The sequence below is a fragment of the Bidens hawaiensis genome, unplaced genomic scaffold (assembly GCF_021521415.1).
Source record: "Bidens hawaiensis isolate Kalapana, Puna unplaced genomic scaffold, B.hawaiensis_p1.1 tig00003644_1, whole genome shotgun sequence".
In the NCBI taxonomy this organism is placed as follows: domain Eukaryota; kingdom Viridiplantae; phylum Streptophyta; class Magnoliopsida; order Asterales; family Asteraceae; genus Bidens; species Bidens hawaiensis.
The window spans coordinates 2263859-2285935 of NW_027491207.1; the positions used below are offsets into that span (position 1 = coordinate 2263859).

The following is a 22077-nucleotide window of genomic DNA, read 5'->3' on the forward strand; positions in this document are numbered from 1 at the left end:
AACCACGATAGGGTTGCAACCTACGTTTTAGGTGGCACCATAGTTACTTAAACTGCAATTAAGTCTTTTTTTCCATTTTTTTTTTGTTTAGTTTAACGACTCTTTAAATATAAACACTTATTTCTTGTTTAAATTCTGAACTTAAGCAAAAAAAACACCCAATTACAGATGATTAAATAAATGCTTAAATATTAAAAACCCAAGGCTAAATAAATAATATACAAAGGTCATGAGATTCATCTTCTTTCTCCATATTTGAAACACAACATAAAGAAGCACCATGTTGATGCTACCCATGCTATGTTTTCTTGAAGCGGGATTTGCTGTTGGTATAGACTTCCTCAAAAGCTTGCAGTGTATGCTCAACCACATAGTTGCAAAATGTCTCCTTGAATAAAATCTAAGATTTATTAGTCTTTGAAGGATGCATTCTTAAGGCATTAGCAAACATTCTTTTTGCGGCTCCGATATGTTCCTCATGCTTGTGGTTGGGGACATTAGTATCCCCTTTTTTCGTACCAGCATTAGTTGATGCTTCAGTATCAAAGTTCTTCCTAGTCAAAGGCTGCTTCTGTTGACCATTTGACTTTTGACCAATGAACACCGGTTTGACTCCATTAGATTGTTTAATTCTCTGACCAAGCGCGTGCGCAATCATACGTTGGGCCACAACAGGATTATTTCGAGGCCGTGATTCCTTGTCATCGTTTTCAGTTGAGAAAATCCGCTTTCGAGCTGCCAGGTAAGCGGCCTCTCTGTCCTCCAGAGAAACTCTAGCAGTTAGTGGTTCCCCTGCAGTCCCTAATAAAACGGAAACAAAAAAGAGACTATTAATACTTTAGAATTAAGTTACATATTCATCTTTCTAAAGCAGTTTACAGAATTCTCCTTTTAAGTAAACCTCTAAATTTGCAGTTCTGTCCTTTAAGTAAATCACACAAAGAGCGTCCTTTATTTGAAAAGTTGTAACATGTAACGTCATTTTCAATAACCAGCGCTAATGTTTTCTGTCTCACACTTACGCCATAATAGGTTAACCGGTTATTAACCTATTGAAAAAAACTGCGGTTCAGTTAACTGGTTTCAAAGCGGTCCTTGCTCGAAAATCTTAACCGGTCCCCAACTGATGGTTAATTTTGGTTACAAACTGGCTTCTAGTATACCGGTCAATAACAAGTTTCAGTTCTGTTAACCGATTAGGATTTACACCTCTATACATTCTTTCTCTCAAATGGGTTCTAGAGAACAAAACAAATTGGAATCAATGTCAAGTTTGTGTTCAGATAGTCTTTGTAAAAGGGACGATATAGATCCTTCACATACATACAATGTTCTTGCATCTAGGCTTACTTAGCATTTCTAATCTCGAATGATCGAATAACACTAAAGTGAAATTATTGCCGCACATGAAATGGGGGCCTTTTCTTGTGAAACCCCATAGTTATTAAGTGGTTTGTTCATGATCAAACTAATGTTTAACGGACCTTTATCGAAATTAGGCAAGGTCGACTCAGTTGTTAGAATCTCGCTGGCGATACAAGTGAAGAAGAGAGCAAACATAGCTAACAAATAAACACCGGAGGAAGTAATCCCCCAACCAGTGATCCTCATAGGATCTGCAACTTTAGGGCAAGAATGGGAAGTGGAGACTTAAAGTTAATGTTAAAAAGACCAAAATGCCCTGATGTGCAAGACACGCAACTAGACATAACATAGAAAGTTAACGGTATTTAGCGAATAGTTAGTGAAAATGACATAGAGCATGTTTGGGATTGAGTTTGAAAAATGCTTATTGGTATTTTCAAAAAGCTAAAAAATTAAAATGTGTTTGGCAATTATAAAAAACTTTCTTATTTTAGATTTTTCAAAAGGTTGGAAAGCATTTTTCCAAAAGCCCCAAATCCTGGCTTTTCAAAATGGCTTTTTGAAAAAGCCAATAAGCATTTTTCAAACTCAATCCCAAACATGCCCATAATGTGTTACAATTTTTCAAATAAAAAGTGTTCTTTGTAAATTACCTTAGGTATACATACACACAGGACAATTTGTGAAATTTATTCAACTTTATAGGATGAAGCGCTTTATTAGCTTCAAAGAGAACAAGACCCACACCCTTGATGACTACATTAAAAGTGTTGGGTTACTAGTACTAGTAATTCATAAGAAAATAAAAAGGTGCACATCAACCTTCGACCAGCCCGACTAAACCTATTATCTAACCCACAAGGGGCTCCCCTATATTGCAAGAAAAGTCTATGATACATGACTGAGAGGAAAAGAAAACAATACCAGTTGAATCATCCTCTTGGCGAGTTAAAAGATGTGATGTAAGTGGAGACTGATACCCGTCATCTTCCCATAACAAATCCGCAACTAGAATGGAGGGTCTGATTATCAAAAAAATGGTCTTTGAAACCAACTAATAATATAACATAATGATTGAAGATAAAATTATTTATTAAAACATGTATGAAATAAACAAATCCGAGAGCTACTGTTTCAAGTAAAAGTCTTTTAGACAGACATTGATGTGTCCTCACAACGCTTTAAAACGAGATGCCGATCGTCTCCTTCACCCACAGATTCATGACAAAATCTTGCATACAAAAAAGGAAAACGCTGCTAAGATTAGATGGCAATGAAATGGCCTGCAAACGAACTAAACATTCAGTGAAACCATTCGGCGAAAGTTTGTTTATTTATTAAAAGAATGAACTTGAACACATGTCTCGTTTATGTTCGTTAATGTACTCGACTAAACTGTTAGGCCCATTACAGTTTAGTCTAGGTTTATTAACTTCTTAGACCTAACAAATAAATTCTTGTTTACTTCTAGTTAGTGTTTGCTCAGTTATGTTCGTTTATATTCACTCATCTATGTTCAGTTATATTCGTTCGTTTACATTAGTAAACCGTTGGTTTATACTATTAGCGAACAAACATGAACTCGCTCATTTTCTTAACAAAACGAACACGAACAAAAGAACCACGTTCGTTTAACTATTCGCTACAGACCTAGCAATGAAACATCAAAAACATTGGTAAATTGAAGGAAGATACCCAAATATATCAGCGAGACGGTGTAAAAGAAGGCGGTAGTAGGGGTTCATTGGCTCCAGTTCCAGAACCTCATTTAAGCTGCAATGATAATAAACTTGGGTTAAATCTTTGTGAGGGAAAAAAAAGAAAACAAACACAAAGAAAGCAGAGACCTTTTTGGAGTGTGAAGGAAACGAACAAGCATGTCTTCCATAGAGAGAACAAGGTGCTTGCAAGGAAGATTGTCCTTTACAAGAAATGCTAATTCCTCAACCTTGAAAAATATAACAATCAATCTTTTCTTTCTTAAAATATCTTTTACACTATAATCTAAGCTCTTGATTAACAGTATAAGAAACCTAATGTACATCCAAAACCACTAAAATCATGTGATATTTTTAGTTCAAAATAAGTAACTATGGTAAAAATCCCGCATAGGCTCCGATTAATCGCAATTTTGTCGTATCAGTCAATTAAAATTTGGCATGTATATATATATTTGAAAATTTACATATAAATTCAAATCCAACTAATCTATGTTAATCCCGATTATTTGCTAGTCGATTAATAGCAAAAATTTACATGTTGAATCCTGCAAAGTAAAGGAATTGGAAAGATGAATTAGAGAGACTAATTACCATTGAGAATTGGGTGTGACTCATGTTGGAAGCAAGCAAATAATAATAATAATATGATTGGAAACCCTAGATTGGATTGGATGGAAATTTCAATGGTTGATTTATTACGTCATCTGGCGCTGGGCAAAGGCCCGTTATCACAAATTGGGAACCTCGCTTTTTTTGGTTTGATTTATTATTGTGGTCAAAGAAACCGAACAAGGGTGAAGCTAGAGTTGTTTAAAATCCGAGCCAAACAAAAATCGAAATAAGTCAAAATCGAATCGAGCATTTTTCGATCAAAATCAAATTAAGCATTTTTCGATCAAGCATCGAGCGATATTCGAGCATTATTTACTTCTTTTTCACCACCTCAAATTTGACAGAATAGGAAGAATTTTAAATTGTTTAAAAAATTTTATGCTTATATATTATGTTTGATGTCTATATATTTATAAGGTTAAATTAAAATAAGAAGAGAAAATAATTGTTTGCGTCCCTGTGGTTTTAAGACGGAGGCACAATGAGTCTCCGAAATTTTTTTTGAACTGGTTAAGTCCCTGTGGTTTTAAAAATGAATCATTTGAGTCACTGCCTTTACTTAATTGTGTTAGTTTTAGGGGTAGATTTTTGACATTTTATATATATATATATATATATATATATATATATATATATATATATAATACAAAACATCGAAAACCCATTTGAGTCGCGAAAACCCTATGTAACATCGTTTTTTTTTGTTGCATGTAATATATGTTGTAACATTTAATACAAAACATCGAAGCATCAAAAAGAAAATGTTTTGCTATTTTTTAACATTTTTTAACTAATTTTTATATATGTTTTCAGAAGAGAGAAAAAGTTATATTTATATTTACATTTTTTATTCACTTTAATTGTGGATTACAAAATTTAAACATTAATTAAAAACATGTGGTTGATAATGGGTTTCTAAAGTTTTCACAACTTAAGTGGGATGTTAAACAAAATTAGTTCGGTTTGTTTATTTTTGTTAAAAAAAAGTTCGAATCTTTTATTTTTGTTAAAAAAAATTCAGTTCATTTATTTTTGGTTGATTATGGTTTGGTTGGCTGATTATTGCTTGATTGGTTATAGTTTGGTGGTTAATTCTTTAATTTGGAGGAAATTTTTAAAAAGGGACTAAAACTGAACAATCATTTAACTATAAGGACTCATACAGATCATAAAATGGGTAAACTAGTAATTCCACAGTGGCAGGGACTCAAATTGTACGTTTCTGAAACCACATGGACTCAACCAATTCAAAAAAAATTTTGGGGACTGTTGGGCAATGACTTGTGGTTTATGCTTGTATTTTGGGCTTGGTTTGGGCTGTATTATGTAAACCGAGATCTGTTGATCTCGGTGGGCTTTTGTTGTTTTGGGCCTAGGTTGGTATAACTATATATACGATGTATGTGGTTTAGGTCAAGGTTGTTCGTTCATTTTTGATTATTCAACCGTGTAAGTTAAGGGCTTAAGCACCCGACGTATAATATACGTGTGTTTTGAAGCTTCTTTGTGTGTTTTGCTTGTGTTCTTTATTGCCTCATAGAATCAGCTTGGTAATTAGTTTTCGCCTAATCATCGAGTATATTGATATCACATTGAAAGATTCGTTCACAGGACTTACAATTGGTATTAGAGCCTATAGACCTATTCTAGGCTCGGTCATTGGTGATATTAAGGATTCTGTTTTTTAATCTAAGAAGGTTTCTCGTGTTGAAAGTTTCTGGATCTCGAAGAAGGGTGTTCTTCGTGTTCTTCGGGTGAGGAAGGTTAAATTCAGAATAGATTTTGGTATATCTTGCATTTAATTTGAATCTCATCTTTATCGGGATTTAGTTAAATATTCAAGAATTACCATATCTTTGTCTATTCTTAGTTCTCGGGTTGAATTTGAAGTTTTCGGGAAGATTTCAAAGTTCACAGTCTGCAGTCAAGGTTTTCAGGGACATTCTCAAGTTCTCTGGCTAAATTCATTGTTCTCGGGTTCAATTCGTCGTTCTCGGGAAAGTTTCGACAGTTCTCGGTGGTTTTTTTTTTGTTTTCGGGAAGTCTTTCGGTGTTCTCTGGTGGATTTCAGCATTCTCGGGAAGTATTCTGTGTTCTCGGGCAAGTTACAGAGTTCTAGGCTTGTTTTGCTTGTTTTCGGTCAAGTTTCAGGGTTCTCGGAATAGTTCTCTTGCTTTCCGGTTCTCTGGTTGACTCAGCAGTTCTCGGGTCAAGTATCTGGTTCTCGGCACATCACCAGGAGCTAGACTCCATTATGGGTACCGCTACACGTGTGCCCCATCTGCTGAAGCATGAAGACTTCTATGAAAGGAAGTTCAGATTTGAAAAGTATGTCAAGATGAACGATGCTAAGATGTGGAGGAGCATAGTTAGAGGTCCTCAACCGATCACATATGAGACAGCTGAAGGAGAAGATTGCTGTCAAGCCTATCGAAATGTATGTTGATGCTGACTATGACAAGGTAGAAGAAGATGACAAGGCACTTGCCACTCTTACAATGGCCCTGTCACCTGAGATTGCTCAAGGTTTCCGTGAGTTGCAATCAACAAAGGCCCTATGGGAGGCACTGACAGAGGTCTATAAGGGAAATGAAGACATGAAGCGCAGTCGTCAGGACTTGCTGCGCCAAAAGTTCAATATGTTTAATCATGTTCTGGGTGAGTCCTTGGAAAGTCAGCTGCAAAGATTCTTCACACTTGTTACTGAGATGAGATCAGCCAACATACATTTAACTCTCATTGAAACCAACAACAAGTTGATCAACTCTCTGCCACAAGGATGGGATATGAACGTTGCTGTTATCAAGAAGACAAAGAATCTTTCTAGACTAACCCTATCTGAGGTGATCGCTATCATTAAGTCATGGTGATATGGATGACAAGCAGCGAGAAATCAACCATGCAAATTCGTATACTGCTGCTGGATACGCCGCGTCATCAAACAATGCACTTATATCACAAGACAACTTCTCAATGTTCAAGTCCTCTCAGGTTGTGTACTCACAGCCGCAGCAGCCAAATGTAAGTTTTTCCATGTTCAGATCAACTCAAGGCCAATTCACTCCACCTACATCTCAGCCACAGCCGCCTGCTTCCATATTCTTCCCACAGCCATCTCCACAGTCTCAACCCCAACCAAGTGTTGCTTCTTCCAGCAAGTCTCCTGCCCAAGGACCTGCCATCTCAAAAGAAACTCAAGAGAATATTGCTCTCATGGCAGGCTTCATGAATTTCTATAATGCTTTTCTTGTTGGAGACCTTGTTCAACCAGTTGGTTCTACTGAACTGGATCAGATTCATCCTGATGACGTGGAAGAGATGGACATCTTCTGGCAAATTGCCATGGCTGTATTCAGAGCGAAGAAGTTCACCAAAAGGACTGGCATGAACAATTGGAACTTACCTGCAAACAAAAAGGTGGGTTTCAACAAGGAAAACCTCAGGTGCTACAACTGTCATGAACCAGGACACTTTGCCAGAAAATGCACAAAACCAGCAAAGGAGGGAAATACTGAAAGGGCTCTAGTTCCTGTGAATGATGCAAGGGGATGCTGTTGCTAGAAGAAACGAGCAAGGGTTAGTTTCACAATAGTTTGATTGGACTGATCAGATGGAGGCACTCACTGTTCAGGGTCAGAATGCAAACCTCGCTCAAGTTGATGATGTTGAAGATTAGGTGAAGAGTCTTCCGTTTGCTTTCATGGCTTCTAATTCTACTGGTTCATCTGAGGTAAACTCAAATTTATGTTCTCAAGCATGCATTAGAAAGGTAGAGCTATTTCGTGTGCATAATAGTAATCTTGTTAGGGAAATGGAAAATATAACACACGAAAGCTATACACTTAAGAAACTTGAGAAGTGTCTTACAGAAAAACTAGAAGCATCAAACAAAGATTTTTCAAAACTGCAAAGTGACTTCAGTGTCAAGTGTTGTCACATCTTAGATGCCAATAAGAAAATTGCTAATCTAACCGCCAAACTTGAAGCATCTATTTTGGAAAACGCTAAATTAACGAATAAATTTGAAAACGCTGAGTTCAATTTTAAAAAATTTGATGTTTCTAGTGCGGTCGTTGAGTTAATGATTGAAAAGCAATTAAGATGGAAAGAAAAGAGGGGTAAGGGAATTGGGTATAATGAGGTTCCACCTCCATACAATGATAATTATACTCCTCCTTTTGTTGTGGAGGAAGATAAAGAGAAATATCTGAAATACGGTAAACCTGAAATTAATGAAAGGATAATACCCGGGTTTGTCAAACCAGCTCAATCAGTTGTGAAAGTGAATTTTACTAATGTTTCTACTTCGCGTGCAGATGAATTAATCATTGAGGATTGGGTGGACGATGAGGAAGATTTACCTATTTTGCCTAATAAAGACAATTTTAATAATGCTTGTTTTGAACTGTGTGATTTATCCTCTGCTAAGACTAATGCTTGTGTGGGCTCTGTTTTTAAGAGCATAAACAATTGTGTGGTTGAATGTTCTAGTAGTTTTGATCAGTGTGATGTATCTTTAAATACTGCGGTTAATCAGGAAAATGCTGGTAAATACACACCACCAAAACTTGGTAAAGAAACAAACACAGTCATGAAAAGTGCAAGTAAATCAACCACTAAGGTCGATACGAGACTGCAGAATTTGCAGAGTAAATCAAGACCAGGAATTGGCCACCCAGATTCACATGTGAAGCGACAGACTTGCTTCAACTGTGGCATTCCTGGTCACATTGCTAGAAACTGTCCGCATCATCCTTATGTCCCATATTATGGACACCGTCAGAGGAGCATGCCTCGGAATACTTTCAGCAAATCACATTCAATTAAATCAAAGTATTTCAAGGCAATTCCTTTTGATGTAAATTGGATTTGAGACAAGGCCGATCGTGCCAAAATTAGATAAGCAACTTTTTCCATGTCTCGAAAACAAGTCGGAAAACCGAGTTTGATTTCGAAACCTTCACACGTTTCGGGATCGAAATTAAAAACCAAATCAAATCTTTCACAGTTTTCCGATCGCAAACCTGAGACAAAGCAAGTCATTTGTGTGAGCCACAAAATTTTAAAACCAAATTACAAATGGCTACCTAAGTCTCCGGTCTCTAAACCTCAGAACTCTTCATGTGCAATTCTAGATAATCGAGAAGACATGTCTTGGCTGCCCGTATCTCAAATTGATAAACTTGGTGTGCCCAGAGTGACTATGGACTGGGTACCAAAATCTAACTGATCTCGCACATGTTGCAGGAACGGCTATGGAAGAATATCATCAGACCGTGGTTTGTTGATAGTGGCTGTTCCAGGCACATGACAAGGGACATATCTCAACTGAATGACATTCAGATCTTTAATGGAGGCTATGTTTCCTTTGCGGAAGGGGAGAAAGGTAAAATCACACAGAAGGGTACGGTAAGTAATGGAGTATTGAGATTTGAAAACGTAAACTTTGTTCTTGAATTAAAACATAGTCTGCTTAGTGTTTCACAGATCTGTGATAAAGGCTTTTCAACTCATTTCACGAACAAAGAGTGCTTGATCTTAAAGCCTGGTATAATTATACCAGAGGACTGGGTTCTTGTTCGATCACAAAGAAAAGATAATGCTTACGTGATCGAATGAACAGAAATGTTCTAGAAGAAATTACATGTCTATTTTCAAAAGTATCGGAACATAAAGCCATGTTGTGGCATCGTCGTCTTAGACATGCAAATATCAAAAACCTGAACCATCTTTCTAAAAACAACATTGTCCGAGTTTTGCCAATCAAAGATTTTATAACAACTGAAAAATGTGTTGCTTGCGCTTTGGGCAAACATCACCGCAAACCTCACAAGCCGAAAGTGTTTAATTCCATCTCATCTGTGTTTCAATTGCTTCACATGGATCTGTTTGGTCCGGTACACGTACTGAGTCTTTCACGTAGCTCTTATTGCTTAGTTATTACTGATGATTACTCATGTTTTACTTGGGTATTTTTCTTGTCAAATAAGAGTGAAACTGCAGAGCTGATCAAGAGGTTCGTGGTACTAATGGAAAATCAGCTGAATCTGAAGCTCAATAGTATTCGTTGCGACAATGGAACTGAGTTCAAGAACTCCGTGTTTAATCACCTCTGTGCTGAAAGGGGTGTGCTCAGACAATACAGTTCAGCTCGCACACCGCAACAAAATGGAGTTGCTGAGAGAAGAAATCGAACTCTTATCGAGGCAGCAAGAGCTATGCTGTGTGACTCAAAACAACCGATGTTTTTCTGGGCTGAAGCTGTTAACACTGCATGCTACGTGCAGAATCGGGTTCTGATCAACAAAAGCCAGATGAAGACTCCATATGAGATCGTCTATGGACACAAACCCACTGTTGCTCATTTTCATGTGTTCGGATGTCCTTCACTGTTGAACCTTGACTCAACTTCGAAATTTGGAGCAAAGGCCGATGACTGCTATTTTGTGGGTTATGCGGGTTACACTACTTACAGGGTATACAACAAGTCCACAAAGCAAATCGTGGAGTCGTACGATATTCGGTGGCTTGAGGAAAACGAGACGGATGCTAGAGTTGGACCTGACTGGTTGTTTGACTAAAACGAACTATTCAAGCCATTGGTGCCTTCAGCCGTCGATGCTAAAACTTCTGATATAGTGGGATGTGCAGATCAAGATGAAGAGGTGTTTGATATTCTTCAAAAGGGGCCGATTGTGGGTATTGATCCGCCAAAATTGTTCGAAAATAGTGAACAGTCATCCTCGGGCTCTCAAGATCCTGATCTAACACCTGTCTCATAATCAACTCCAAGTTCTTCGGTTGAGAGTAGTTTGCCTTCAACCTCAATACCTTCAGCTAATGTTCCATCAGTTGAGGGGGAGTGTCTCATCAAACAAGTTTTCGACAGTACTCTCTTTCCAGATGCTATTCCAAACGAATACATTGCTAGTACCTCGTATCAGCATAGTACTGCAGCTTTTGGTAGGAGAAATCCTCTAATCGATTCACTTAACGAACTCACAAACTTGTCGGCCACCAGCAGTGTTCCAGATCATTTTGTTCCATAAAAAATTCAACGGGATCATCCAATCGAAAATATCATTGGTCCACTTGAGTCGGGTGTGTCAACCAGAAGTCAAACAAGAAACATAAACAATTGTCTCTACTCCTATTTCATTTCTCAGATCGAACCAAAATCAGTCGACATGGCACTTCAGGAACCTAGCTGGGTAGATGCAATGGATGAAGAGCTGAATCAGTTTGACAAGCTAAATGTATGGAAATTGGTGGAACTGCCTAAAGGGAAAAAGTCACTTGACATGAGATGGGTTTTCAGAAACAAACAAGATGATACTAGGGTTATCGTCAGAAACAAGTCTCGTCTTGTAGTTCGTGGATTTCGTCAGGTAGAATGGGTTGGACTACACAGAAGTTTACGCTCCCGTAGCTCGACTTGAGGCAATTCGTATATTCTTGACATATGCATCCTATATGGGATTTACTGTCTATCAAATGGATGTCAAGACCGCCTTTCTGTACCCGAAGTAAAGGAAGAAATCTATGTGGATCAGCCACCAGGTTTCAAAAGTTCTAAGTATCCTGATCACGTCTACAAGTTAGACAAAGCTCTCTATGGTCTTCACCAAGCCCCTCGGGCGTGGTATGCTACGCTAACGGCTCACTTGTTGGAACATGGTTAATAGCGTGGGACCATTGATCAGACACTGTTTCTGAAGACGGTTGGAAAGGACCTCATCCTTGTCCAAATCTATGTGGATGACATCATTTTCGGTTCTACCAGCACCACTTTGTGTACTGAATTTGAGGGGGTTATGAAGAGGAGGTTTGAGATGAGTTCACTGGGAGAGATGACGACATTTTTGGGTTTACAGGTTCGTCAGAGTGCAACAGGATTTTACTGCATCAATGGAAATATGTCGAAGACATTCTAGCAAAGTTTGAGTTTCAAGATTCCAAATCGGCAGCGACTCCCATGGCAGAAAGACCACTTCTTTCTTCTGATGCTAAAGGGAAATCCGTAGATCAAACACACTATCGATCGATGATCGGATCTCTCATGTATCTCATTGCTAGTCGTCCCAACATCATGTTTGCTATTTGTCAATGCGCGCGTTTCCAGGCTAATCCTAAACACTCTCACTTAATTGCTGTTAAACGTATTTTTCATTATTTGAAAGGGCAACCGAAGCTTGGTCTTTGGTATCCCAAAAACTCAGAATTTGATTGTATGCCTTTGCTGACAGCAATTATGGAGGTGGTGATATTGACAGGAAATCAACATCTGCGGGATGTCAGTACTTGGGTGATCGTCTGATTTCGTGGCAATGCAAGAAACAACAGACGGTGTCTACTTCTACCGCCGAGGCTGAGTACGTGGCTGCTTCCGCATGCTGCTCACAAATTATCTGGATGCAACATCAATTGCTGGATTATGGTTTGGAATTTCTTGACACTCCCATTTTTTGTGATTATGATGCTGCTATTGCTATTGTTAAAAATCCTGTTCAGCATTCCAAAACCAAGCACATTGACATCAAAGTCCATTTTATTCGTGACTGTTACAACTGGAAACTGATTTATCTTGAACAAGTCCAGACCGATAATAACGTGGCGGACTTATTTACAAAACCGGTCGGAACAGCCAGGTTCAATGTGCTTGTGGGATTCCTTAAGATGCTTCGTTTTGATGATTGAGTCTTACGTAAGGTAAATTTGTACATAAAAGTTTTTCGGTTTTCAGTAAAATTTCTGTACAAATTTAGGGGTGAAAAAGAGAAATACAAAAAGTGTAAAGAGTGTGTGTGTGTTAAAAAAAACGTTTTGTTCCGTTGCTTAAAATCATGCCAGTTACTCAAGTTCAATGGACATAATTCACATGTTTGGTCCTGTCATCAATTCTTGACTCACGGGATAGCCATTAACCTTAGGGCTTAAAGTGATCGGGGCAATTGAACATACATAAAAATTGTTTTTGTTTAACTATCGTTTTAAGTTCTCTTACTGAAAATTATGTTGGCCGCCTAAAGTTCGAGGGACACATTTTATGTGTTTGGTCCTATCGTCTACTTGTAGACTCATAGGATAGCCATTCACCTGAAAACTGAAGGTAACTGGGGTGATTGAATTTCAAAATTGTCTTCAGGTTCATCATCTGGGAAGTGATATTATTATTCAGCTAAAAGCTTTTTAGAAGCTCAAAATATTTTCAAATGAAAATTGATCCAACCTTTGAGAAATGATAGATAAATTGATTTTGTGTGCCTAACGTGTGAAGTTATTAGGCTAAAAAGGCTTTTGAACAGTGATTGATGTGTATGGTAGTTTTTCATGATAATTAAAAGTTTGAAGTGATATAAACTAAATCTGCTAAACTTATTATGGAGAGTCATTTTGAAGATGCTTTGCATGTCTCTAGATACATCTCTTTGAATGATAGGTAGAAAAGTAATTACCCAGTCATACACGAGCCCGTTAGTGTCTTGATAACCAAAAATATTATATTTAAAAAAAATAATAATAATTTATATATATGAAAATTATTGTCATTCAAATTTGTTTTCCAAAAGCTTAAAGGGGTCCCAGGGAATTACGGGGGTGAGGCATACAAATAAGTCCTAAACACCCTGAATGTAAGGCTTGTAAGTCCGAATGGCATGTAAGTCCAACGTTCAACCTTAAAGCTTAAAATTATCTTTGTATAGAGAAAATTCTTTTGATCAAGCATTAGGGGGTTGGAGTCAAATTGGGGTGATCTGGGGAAAGCCAAATACGCCTTGAGAATAGATAAGGGGCAACATAGGTCCATAAGTGATGTCCATGTAAGCTTTATACCTAATTGAATCTAATCATATCACTGGCGCAATGAAAATCATAAAAATTACCTGCTATCAACCTTTCACTATGTCACAATAATGCCGAAAATGAATCATTGTGAAAGTATCTTAATCAATATGATTTCATGTTTGGATCTTTTCATCACAAAGGGTGTCGTTTGTTTTAAAACAGCTGAAATTTGATCCCAAAATATGTTGAAGGCCTGATGGTTAAATCTTTTTGTTTTAGTTTAGTTTTATTCTAATTTTATTTTATTTTTATCTTTTTGGTTTTACCTCATGTTTACTCGTGTCGAAACAAATGTCTTAAGAATTCGTTTTCACATGAATCGGGATCGTTTTTTTTATTTGACGGTTGCAAAATGTCGTGGGCCATTCAGTTGAACCAAATGTGTTCTCGGCCCAGTCATCTTTGGCCCAAGTTGTTTGTGATAATGGCGTTCTCGGCTCTTTCTAGTTCTCGGCCAGATCAATTTAGCCCAGAAAACTCAGTCTTGTGAGTTCTCTGCTTTCAGTAAATGGTTCTCGACCATATGTTCTCGGTAAATAAATATTCTCGGCCAAGGTTGATGTGACCAGGTAGTTTAAAAGGCGCTCATTACTACTTATTTATCATTCTTGAAACTCACAACTTCTATTATCTTCTAAAATCTTTTATCATTATAACCATCAAATCTTTCACCTACTCGCCGCCACACATCTATTCTTGTCTCCTTGAACTTTCAAGTAGATTTCTTTAAAAGGTAAAGAACTCCATTATGGTTGAGAGGTTTTCGGTGGTTATAGGATTTTATTGATTCATCATTTAGAAGGTTTGTTTGTTCTATATTGAAGTTACTGATTACCGGTTTAGTCATTGATTGTAGTTACAGGTTTGGTCATAAATGGTGATTGGCGGTATGTTGAAGATGATGAACAATGCTCTGAGGTTCTAGGCATGAACTGACCAGATTCTTTTGATCAATCAGAGAGATCTTCGTTTTGAAGAGGTTTTGAAGTATTCTCGGTCAAACCTTGACCGAGGACTTGTTGGTTCTACCAAAGATACATCGTGTTTGACTTTTCTGAGTCAATCAAGCCTAATACTTGCTGCTGTTCATGATAACAAATGTCATGTTCATCTACTTCATATGGGTAGTAGCATGACCTGTGCTGGATTTTTAGCTAGGTTTTAATAAATGCCCTAAATAAGACACTCAACTTCCAAGTGTCTATTTAGGAGCCATAGTATATACGCCGATAGGTCTAAATGAAGGTATAGAAGCACGAAGCACTTGTGATCAAGCAAAAAACAAAGGGGGAGAATGTTGGGCAATGACTTGTGGTTTATGCTTGTATTTTGGGCTTAGTTTGGGTTGTATTATGTAAACCGAGATCTGTTGATCTCGGTGGGCTTTTGTTGTTTTGGGCCTAGGTTGGTATAACTATATATACGATGTATGTGGTTTAGGTCAAGGTTGTTCGTTCATTTTTGATTATTCAACCGTGTAAGTTAAGGGCTTAAGCACCCGACGTATAATATACGTGTGTTTTGAAGCTTCTTTGTGTGTTTTGCTTGTTTTCTTTATTGCCTCATAGAATCAGCTTGGTGATTAGTTTCCGCCTAATCATCGAGTATATTGATATCACATTGAAAGATCCGTTCACGGGACTTACAGGGACTCATTGTGCCTACGCCCTAAAACCACAGGGACGCAAACAGTAATTTTCTCAAATAAGAAATATGACTTTTGTATTAAGGAAAATAAATAATCTTGTCCATTTTTTCAAATTGGGAGGGTTAAGATTAGTTTGGAATAAAATTAAGTATAAAATATGGGAAATGACAAAATAATAATCTATAATACATAAACGAAACCCCTAAAATCCTACGTGTCGCGATGTGGTTGCTCCCTCTTTTTATGGAAGCCACCAGATTGCTTGATTTTTAAATTGAGGTATCTAATTGATTTAACCCAAATTCATGGGTATGGGTCTTACCAAAACCAAATAGCTCTAAAACGAGTTATAACATCTCATTAAATTAAAAATTAATCTTACCAATTATTTGATATGAAAATCCTATAAAATAGGGATATACAAAAATTTAATATCCAATTTAAAAATAAAAAGATATTATTTATAATTAAAAAACAATTTCATAGTAAAAAACATAAGCGGGCCATGGGTCACCAAATCCAGATAACTTTTAAACGAGTTATAACATATCATTTATTTATGAAGCCTTTTCATCATCAAACTTAAGTATATTATTAACTTTCTTACAATAAAAAAAAATCCAAAAAACAAATATTAAAAAACGAAAAATGTAAAACAACCATTCTCTCAAGCTATCAGATTGCTTTATTTGTAAATGAAGACTTCTCACGCATTTGACCCGAATTCACGGATAAAGGTCTCACCAAACCCAGATAGCTCTTAAATGGGATATAATATCTCATTATATTAAAAATTAATCTTATTAAATATTTTATACGAAAATCCTATAAAATAGGGATATACTAAAAATTAATATCCTATTTTATTTAAAAAAAGATATTATTTATAATTAAGAAACAATTTTATAATAAAGAAAATAAGCGGGTAATGGGTATCACCAAACCCAGATAACTTTTAAACCGGAATATAACATATCATTTATTTGTGAAACCATTTAATCATCAAACCTCAAGTATATTAATTATTAACTTTCTTACAATAAATAAAATTAAAATCCAAATATACATATATAAATATTAAAAACGAATAATGTAAAAAAACCTCCGTAATACGAAGGGTAAAATCTAGTAACCAATATTTTTTGATTTTCTCTCTCCATACGCAATAAACATGCCAATTCTTCCATCATTTTAAAACACCAATAACTTTTTATACGACATTTATTTAAGAAAATGATTTCACTATAGTAATAAACTTTTTTTTTAACTTTAATATGTGTTGTATTGCTATATGAAAAAATAATTTTATAGATTTTTTATACATAGTATTAGGTGGTTATTGTATTTTAGAATAGCGTTTGAGAGATAATAACACGATTGAACTTTTGAGGTGAATTATGTTTTTATACGAATTGTGTTTTACACGTTGCTGTGTACCACCTCTCTATAAAATTGTGCTCATATTTAGAGTCGATTAAATATTAAAAAGCACCCTACCCACTCATACCACCCATCTGTATACTTTCTCATCTCTCTACAATATACAATCAAATGCATCAAGGATGCTTCTGAACTCCGATCATCTTCGTTAAGTACGCCACAAAGTGTTGTCTTTCATTATATGAAACCCGAAAAATTCAATCAGATTCAACATAGGACAGTGCGCGGTGACGGTTACATGTGCAGAAAAGGGCGGCTACCGGAAATGGCGATGTAGGGTTGATGGTCGCCATGGAGGTGTGCACTAAGTGGGGTTGGGTTGTTTGAGATGTTGGAGCTCGGTGACAGTGGCTGTCATAGCGGTGGACGGTGGAGCGATGGCGGTACATGATGACGGAGGAGAGCCGACGCCTGACGCCATGGTTTGGACGATGGTGGTGGACTGGTGGTAGAAGCTGCGTGAAGGTGATTATATATAAAATAAATTAAAAATATTCGAGCCGAACCAAACCGAACAGACATTTGATCGTTTACAATCTAGCGAAAAAATGAGAGTATTTTTTGAGCAACTTCTAAGTGAGCGGTTTGGACAGCGCTAGGCAAAGCTTGTATTGTGGCCTAGCTAACCCATGTTTTTTTCCTTAGTAGTGTAAATTTATGTGTTTTCGTATGAAAATTTAATACGTAATGCAAATTTACTCGTTTTTGTCCAAAATTTTTTAGCTCCGCCACCGTGGTTTTTGAATTCTTTTATATGTATCGAGTCTGGGCATCCCGGTATGTAAAAATTTTATACGTGTTGAGTTCAATGTTTTAAAAACGGTATTTTACATGTACCGGATTTGTTTTAAAATGGTACAACCAGTTGAACTGGGATGTACCGTAAGATTCAATCGGGTTCAACCGGGTTGAATATTTTATACGTAATCTTAATTTATCGTTTATGTCCAAAACTTTTGAGCCCCGCCACCCCAGTTTTTGAAGTCTTTTATATGCATCGAGTCTGGCCATCCCAGTTTATAAAGATTTTATACGTGTTGAGTCCAATGTTTTAAAAACCGGTATTTTACCTGTATCGGATTTGGTTGAAAATGATACAATCGGTTAAACCGGGATGTACCGTAAGGTTCAATCGGGTTTAATATTTTATACGTAATGTAAATTCACCTGTTTTTGTCCAAATTTTTGAGCCTCGCCACCCCAGTTTTTGAAGTCTTTTATATGTATCGAGTCTGGCCATCCCGACTTATAAAAAATTTATATTTGTTGAGTCCAATGTTTTAAAAAACCGGTATTTTACCTGTATCGGATTTGGTTCAAAATGGTACAACCGGTTGAACTGGGATGTACCGTAAGGTTCAACCAGGTTGAATAGTTTACCCTGTAATTTCATATAAATACAACTCTAACTGAAAAGGTAACCCTAAAGTATGTTAATAAACATCACACATAAACAATGATCGAGCCAAATTGAAAGTTTGTACTTTGTATATGAAATTAATCAATTACAAAAGATGTAAAGAAACCAACCTCGATTTTGTATCATTGTTTGCTGTGTTTACTCGTTTTAATTGTATCTGCTGGTTAAAAGTCATTTTTAAAAAATATGGGCCGCAAAAAAAAATCAAATATGTCTTGGTTTTAAAACCGTTTTGCCGGTTTAAACCGGTATGTTTTTAAAAGACCGGCGGTACGATGTTTTAGCAAACCGTCTAAAAATATCGGGCTCTAAATATCAATTGCGTTACCAAAATCCGATATAACCGGACGGTACGTAATTGTTTTTAAAACATCGGTTGAGTCCGGCCATCCCATCATTTTCGTCCAAGCTTCACCACTAGAATCGAAATCCAAAAACCAAACCAAATTAGAAACCAACGGTTTGGTTTCGAACTTTAGCAAAAAAAAAAAAAAAACCGAATTTGGGTCAGGTTAAAATAAGAAAATGTGTTTTTGTAGGAAGCCTAAGAATCAATCCTAGCCATCTATTTTAGAAATCTAGGGTCTGGATTAGTTTTTTTCAAAAAGCCCATTTATTTTCATCATGTGTGAGATTATGAAGGTAATTATATAAACCGGCACTTGTTTCTATCTGCCCCAAACACCATGCTCAGTCAATTTCAACGTAAAATTTGATTTAGAGAAACTTGCATGACTCGATCATTTCCAACTGTACTCGATTGCACGACGCCATTACAGAAAACCTTATGGCCTCATCAGAGCATTTAAAAGTTTACCTACGTGTCTCCAAAAAGCCTTCTCAAAACCCTATTGTCTCAGAGATAGGGTTTTGAGAAGGCTTTTATAGGGTTTTGAGAAGGCTTTTTGGAGACACGTAGGTAAACTTTTTTACGCTATATGTTTTCTAGCTTCCTAATTTAAATCAGTTAGGTTATATTGAGCTTCACTAATTTTGTTTCATAATTGTGTTTTATGTTTAAATGTTCAGTAAGTAATTGTGTTTTATATGCTTTAGTGTTCAGTAAGTAATTGCGTTTTATGTCTAAAATGTGTTTTATGTCCGAGTGTTTAGTAATTGTTTTATGTCTGAGTGTTCAGTAATTGTGTTTTATGTTCAAATGTTCAGTTAGTAATTGTGTTTTATGTCTTAGTGTTGAATAGTAGTCATTGTGTTTTATGTTTGAGTGTTTAGTACTTGTGTTTTATGTATAAGTATTTGTAATTGTGTTTTATGTCTTAGTGTTCATTAATTGTGTTTTATGTTTAAATGTTCATCCATTAATTGTTTTTTTTGTGTCTTTCAAATGTTGAGTTGGTAATTGTGTTTTATATTCAAATGCTTAGTTAGTAATTGTGTTTATATTTGAAATGTCTGTAAGGTTGTAAACGATCGAGTCGGGTCATTTTGACTTACTAGAGCGAGGTTGGACTCGTTTCGACCTCTTTTCTAAAGCTCGAGGTCTGCTTATAAGTTGTTTCAAGCTCGGGCTCGGCTTGTTTATTTATTACCTAATTTTTATAAATAATCTTTCTCTTATATTTGAGTGTTCAATTAATTAACATACATTATTCTACAACATCAAGAACAAAGAATCGGAAAAAGAAGAAAAAAAACTAAGAAGGTGGTGACAAAGAAGATGAAGAAGTAGGCGCCGTCAAAATAGATGACTTTGTTCTACAACAAAATAACACATCAGGAGCTCTTGAATTGCTTAATCCAGAAGTAATAAATTCTGGTAAATATAAAGCACAAATGGTGAATTTGATATATTTTAAAGTTTTTCATATTTCTCTATAACACTGATTAAACACAATTCTTTGTATTTCCTTAGATGATGATTTTGTAACTGCACCTCCAAAAGTTAACACAACATGTGGAAATCAAGATCCAACGTTACAAACACAACAGACGTATTTTGAATATGATAGAAAAACAATAAAGAAAGATGTTCATTGGGTAACCTATTAACATTCCTAGAGAAGCTAACAGCAACACAGAAACAAGTTGTGAGAGATATCGGCTTTGGCAGCATTCTTTCTATCAAATTGCATTCAGTACCTTGTGCATTTGGTTATTGGTTGCGCAGAAACTAATATATTAAATATTGGGGATCATAAGATAAAGATCACAACAACATTGATCAAAGAGGTATTTCAAATATCAGTTGGCAAATTACAAGTCGATGAGAAAAGCAAACCGAAAGTGCAGGACCCAATAGTCAAACTCTGGAGAGGCTAATTCAGCACAAAAAAAAGCTATCTGTTTCGCGATTGATCATAGCATTAGAAAATAGAACCGATGGAGGAAGAATGTTAATTTTGAACTTCCTGGTTGTGTTTTTTACAGCAATGGGAAAGGCCATGCAAATTAGTGGTGTTAACCAAAGGTTTTTGACATCACTTAAAAGTACAACAAATGTTAAAGATTTCAATTGGTGCGGGTATGTCTTAAGGTGCTTAAGGTGTACAAGAAAAGCATGCTCTGGAGGTGAGAAACACTTCAGTGGGCCTCTTGGAGTCCAATGTTTTAAAAAACCGGTATTTTACCCGTATCGGATTTGGTTCAAAATGGTACAACTGGTTGAACTGGGATGTACCGTAAGGTTCAACCAGGTTGAATAGTTTACCTTGTAATTTCATATAAATACAACTCTAACTGAAAAGGTAACCTTAAAGTACATTAATAAACATCACACATAAACAATGATCGAGCCAAATTGAAAGTTTGTACTTTGTATATGAAATTAATCAATTACAAAAGATGTAAAGAAACTAACCTCGATTTTGTAGGATACAAAATTGGTTGATTAATGAATCATTGTTTGCTGTGTTTACTCGTTTTAATTTTATCTGCTGGTTAAAAGTCATTTTTAAAAAATATGGCCGCAAAAAAAAAATCAAATATGTCTTGGTTTTAAAACCGTTTTGCCGGTTTAAACCGGTATGTTTTTAAAAGACCGGCGGTACGATGTTTTAGCAAACCGTCTAAAAATATCGGGCTCTAAATATCAGTTGCGTTACCAAAATCCGATGTAACCGGACGGTACGTACTTGTTTTTAAAACATCGGTTGAGTCCGGCCATCCCATCATTTTCGTCCAAGCTTCACCACTAGAACCAAAATCCAAAACCCAAACCAAATTAGAAACCAACGGTTTGGTTTTGAACTTTAGCAAAAAAAAAAAAAAAAACCGAATTTGGGTCAGGTTAAAATTAGAAAATGTGTTTTTGTAGGAAGCCTAAGAATCAATCCTAGCCATCTATTTTAGAAATCTAGAGTCTGGATTAGTTTTTTTCAAAAAACCCATTTATTTTCATCATGTGTGAGATTATGAAGGTAATTTTATAAACCGGCACTTGTTTCTATGTGCCCCAGACACCATGCTCAGTCAATTTCAACGTAAAATTTGATTTAGAGAAACTTGCATGACTCAATCATTTCCAACTGTACTCGATTGCACGACGCCATTACAGAAAACCTTATGGCCTCATCAGAGCATTTAAAAGTTTACCTACGTGTCTCCAAAAAGCCTTCTCAAAACCCTATTGTCTCAGAGATAGGGTTTTGAGAAGGCTTTTTGGAGACACGTAGGTAAACTTTTTTATGCTATATGTTTTCTAGCTTGCTAATTTGAATCAGTTAGGTTCTATTGAGCTTCACTAATTTTGTTTCATAATTGTGTTTTATGTTTAAATGTTCAGTAAGTAATTGTGTTTTATATGCTTTAGTGTTCAGTAAGTAATTGCGTTTTATGTCTAAAATGTGTTTTATGTCCGAGTGTTTAGTAATTGTTTTATGTCTGAGTGTTCAGTAATTGTGTTTTATGTTCAAATGTTCAGTTAGTAATTGTGTTTTATGTCTTAGTGTTGAATAGTAGTCATTGTGTTTTATGTTTGAGTGTTTAGTACTTGTGTTTTATGTATAAGTATTCGTAATTGTGTTTTATGTCTTAGTGTTCATTAATTGTGTTTTATGTTTAAATGT

General features: G+C 36.0%; 2 protein-coding genes across 2 annotated transcripts; one reads left to right on the forward strand and one right to left on the reverse strand.

Moving 5' to 3' along the window:
- Positions 1-380: 380 nt before the first annotated feature.
- Positions 381-3721, reverse strand: LOC143623919 (uncharacterized). Its single transcript, XM_077094712.1, has 6 exons — positions 3678-3721; positions 3213-3313; positions 3061-3138; positions 2525-2596; positions 2290-2387; positions 381-801 (listed from the first exon to the last, which is right to left on the reverse strand). The coding sequence occupies exons 1-6, from the start codon at positions 3699-3701 to the stop codon at positions 401-403; spliced, it is 774 nt and encodes a 257-aa protein (XP_076950827.1). The 5' UTR covers positions 3702-3721; the 3' UTR covers positions 381-400.
- Positions 3722-10885: 7164 nt separating this feature from the next.
- On the forward strand, positions 10886-11632 carry LOC143623906 (uncharacterized). Its single transcript, XM_077094705.1, has 2 exons — positions 10886-11086; positions 11384-11632. The coding sequence occupies exons 1-2, from the start codon at positions 10886-10888 to the stop codon at positions 11630-11632; spliced, it is 450 nt and encodes a 149-aa protein (XP_076950820.1).
- Positions 11633-22077: the final 10445 nt, after the last annotated feature.

Coding starts and splice junctions, on each gene's coding strand:
- LOC143623919 (XM_077094712.1), bottom strand. CDS start 3,701: ATGAGTCACACCCAATTCTCAATG. Junction 2,597..3,060: donor CGTCTCGCTGATATATTTGG/GTATCTTCCTTC, acceptor TTTGTATGCAAG/ATTTTGTCATGAATCTGTGG. Junction 802..2,289: donor CCAAGAGGATGATTCAACTG/GTATTGTTTTCT, acceptor CCGTTTTATTAG/GGACTGCAGGGGAACCACTA.
- LOC143623906 (XM_077094705.1), top strand. CDS start 10,886: ATGGCACTTCAGGAACCTAGCTGGGTAGATGCAATGGATGAAGAGCTG. Junction 11,087..11,383: donor TAGTTCGTGGATTTCGTCAG/GTAGAATGGGTT, acceptor CATGGTTAATAG/CGTGGGACCATTGATCAGAC.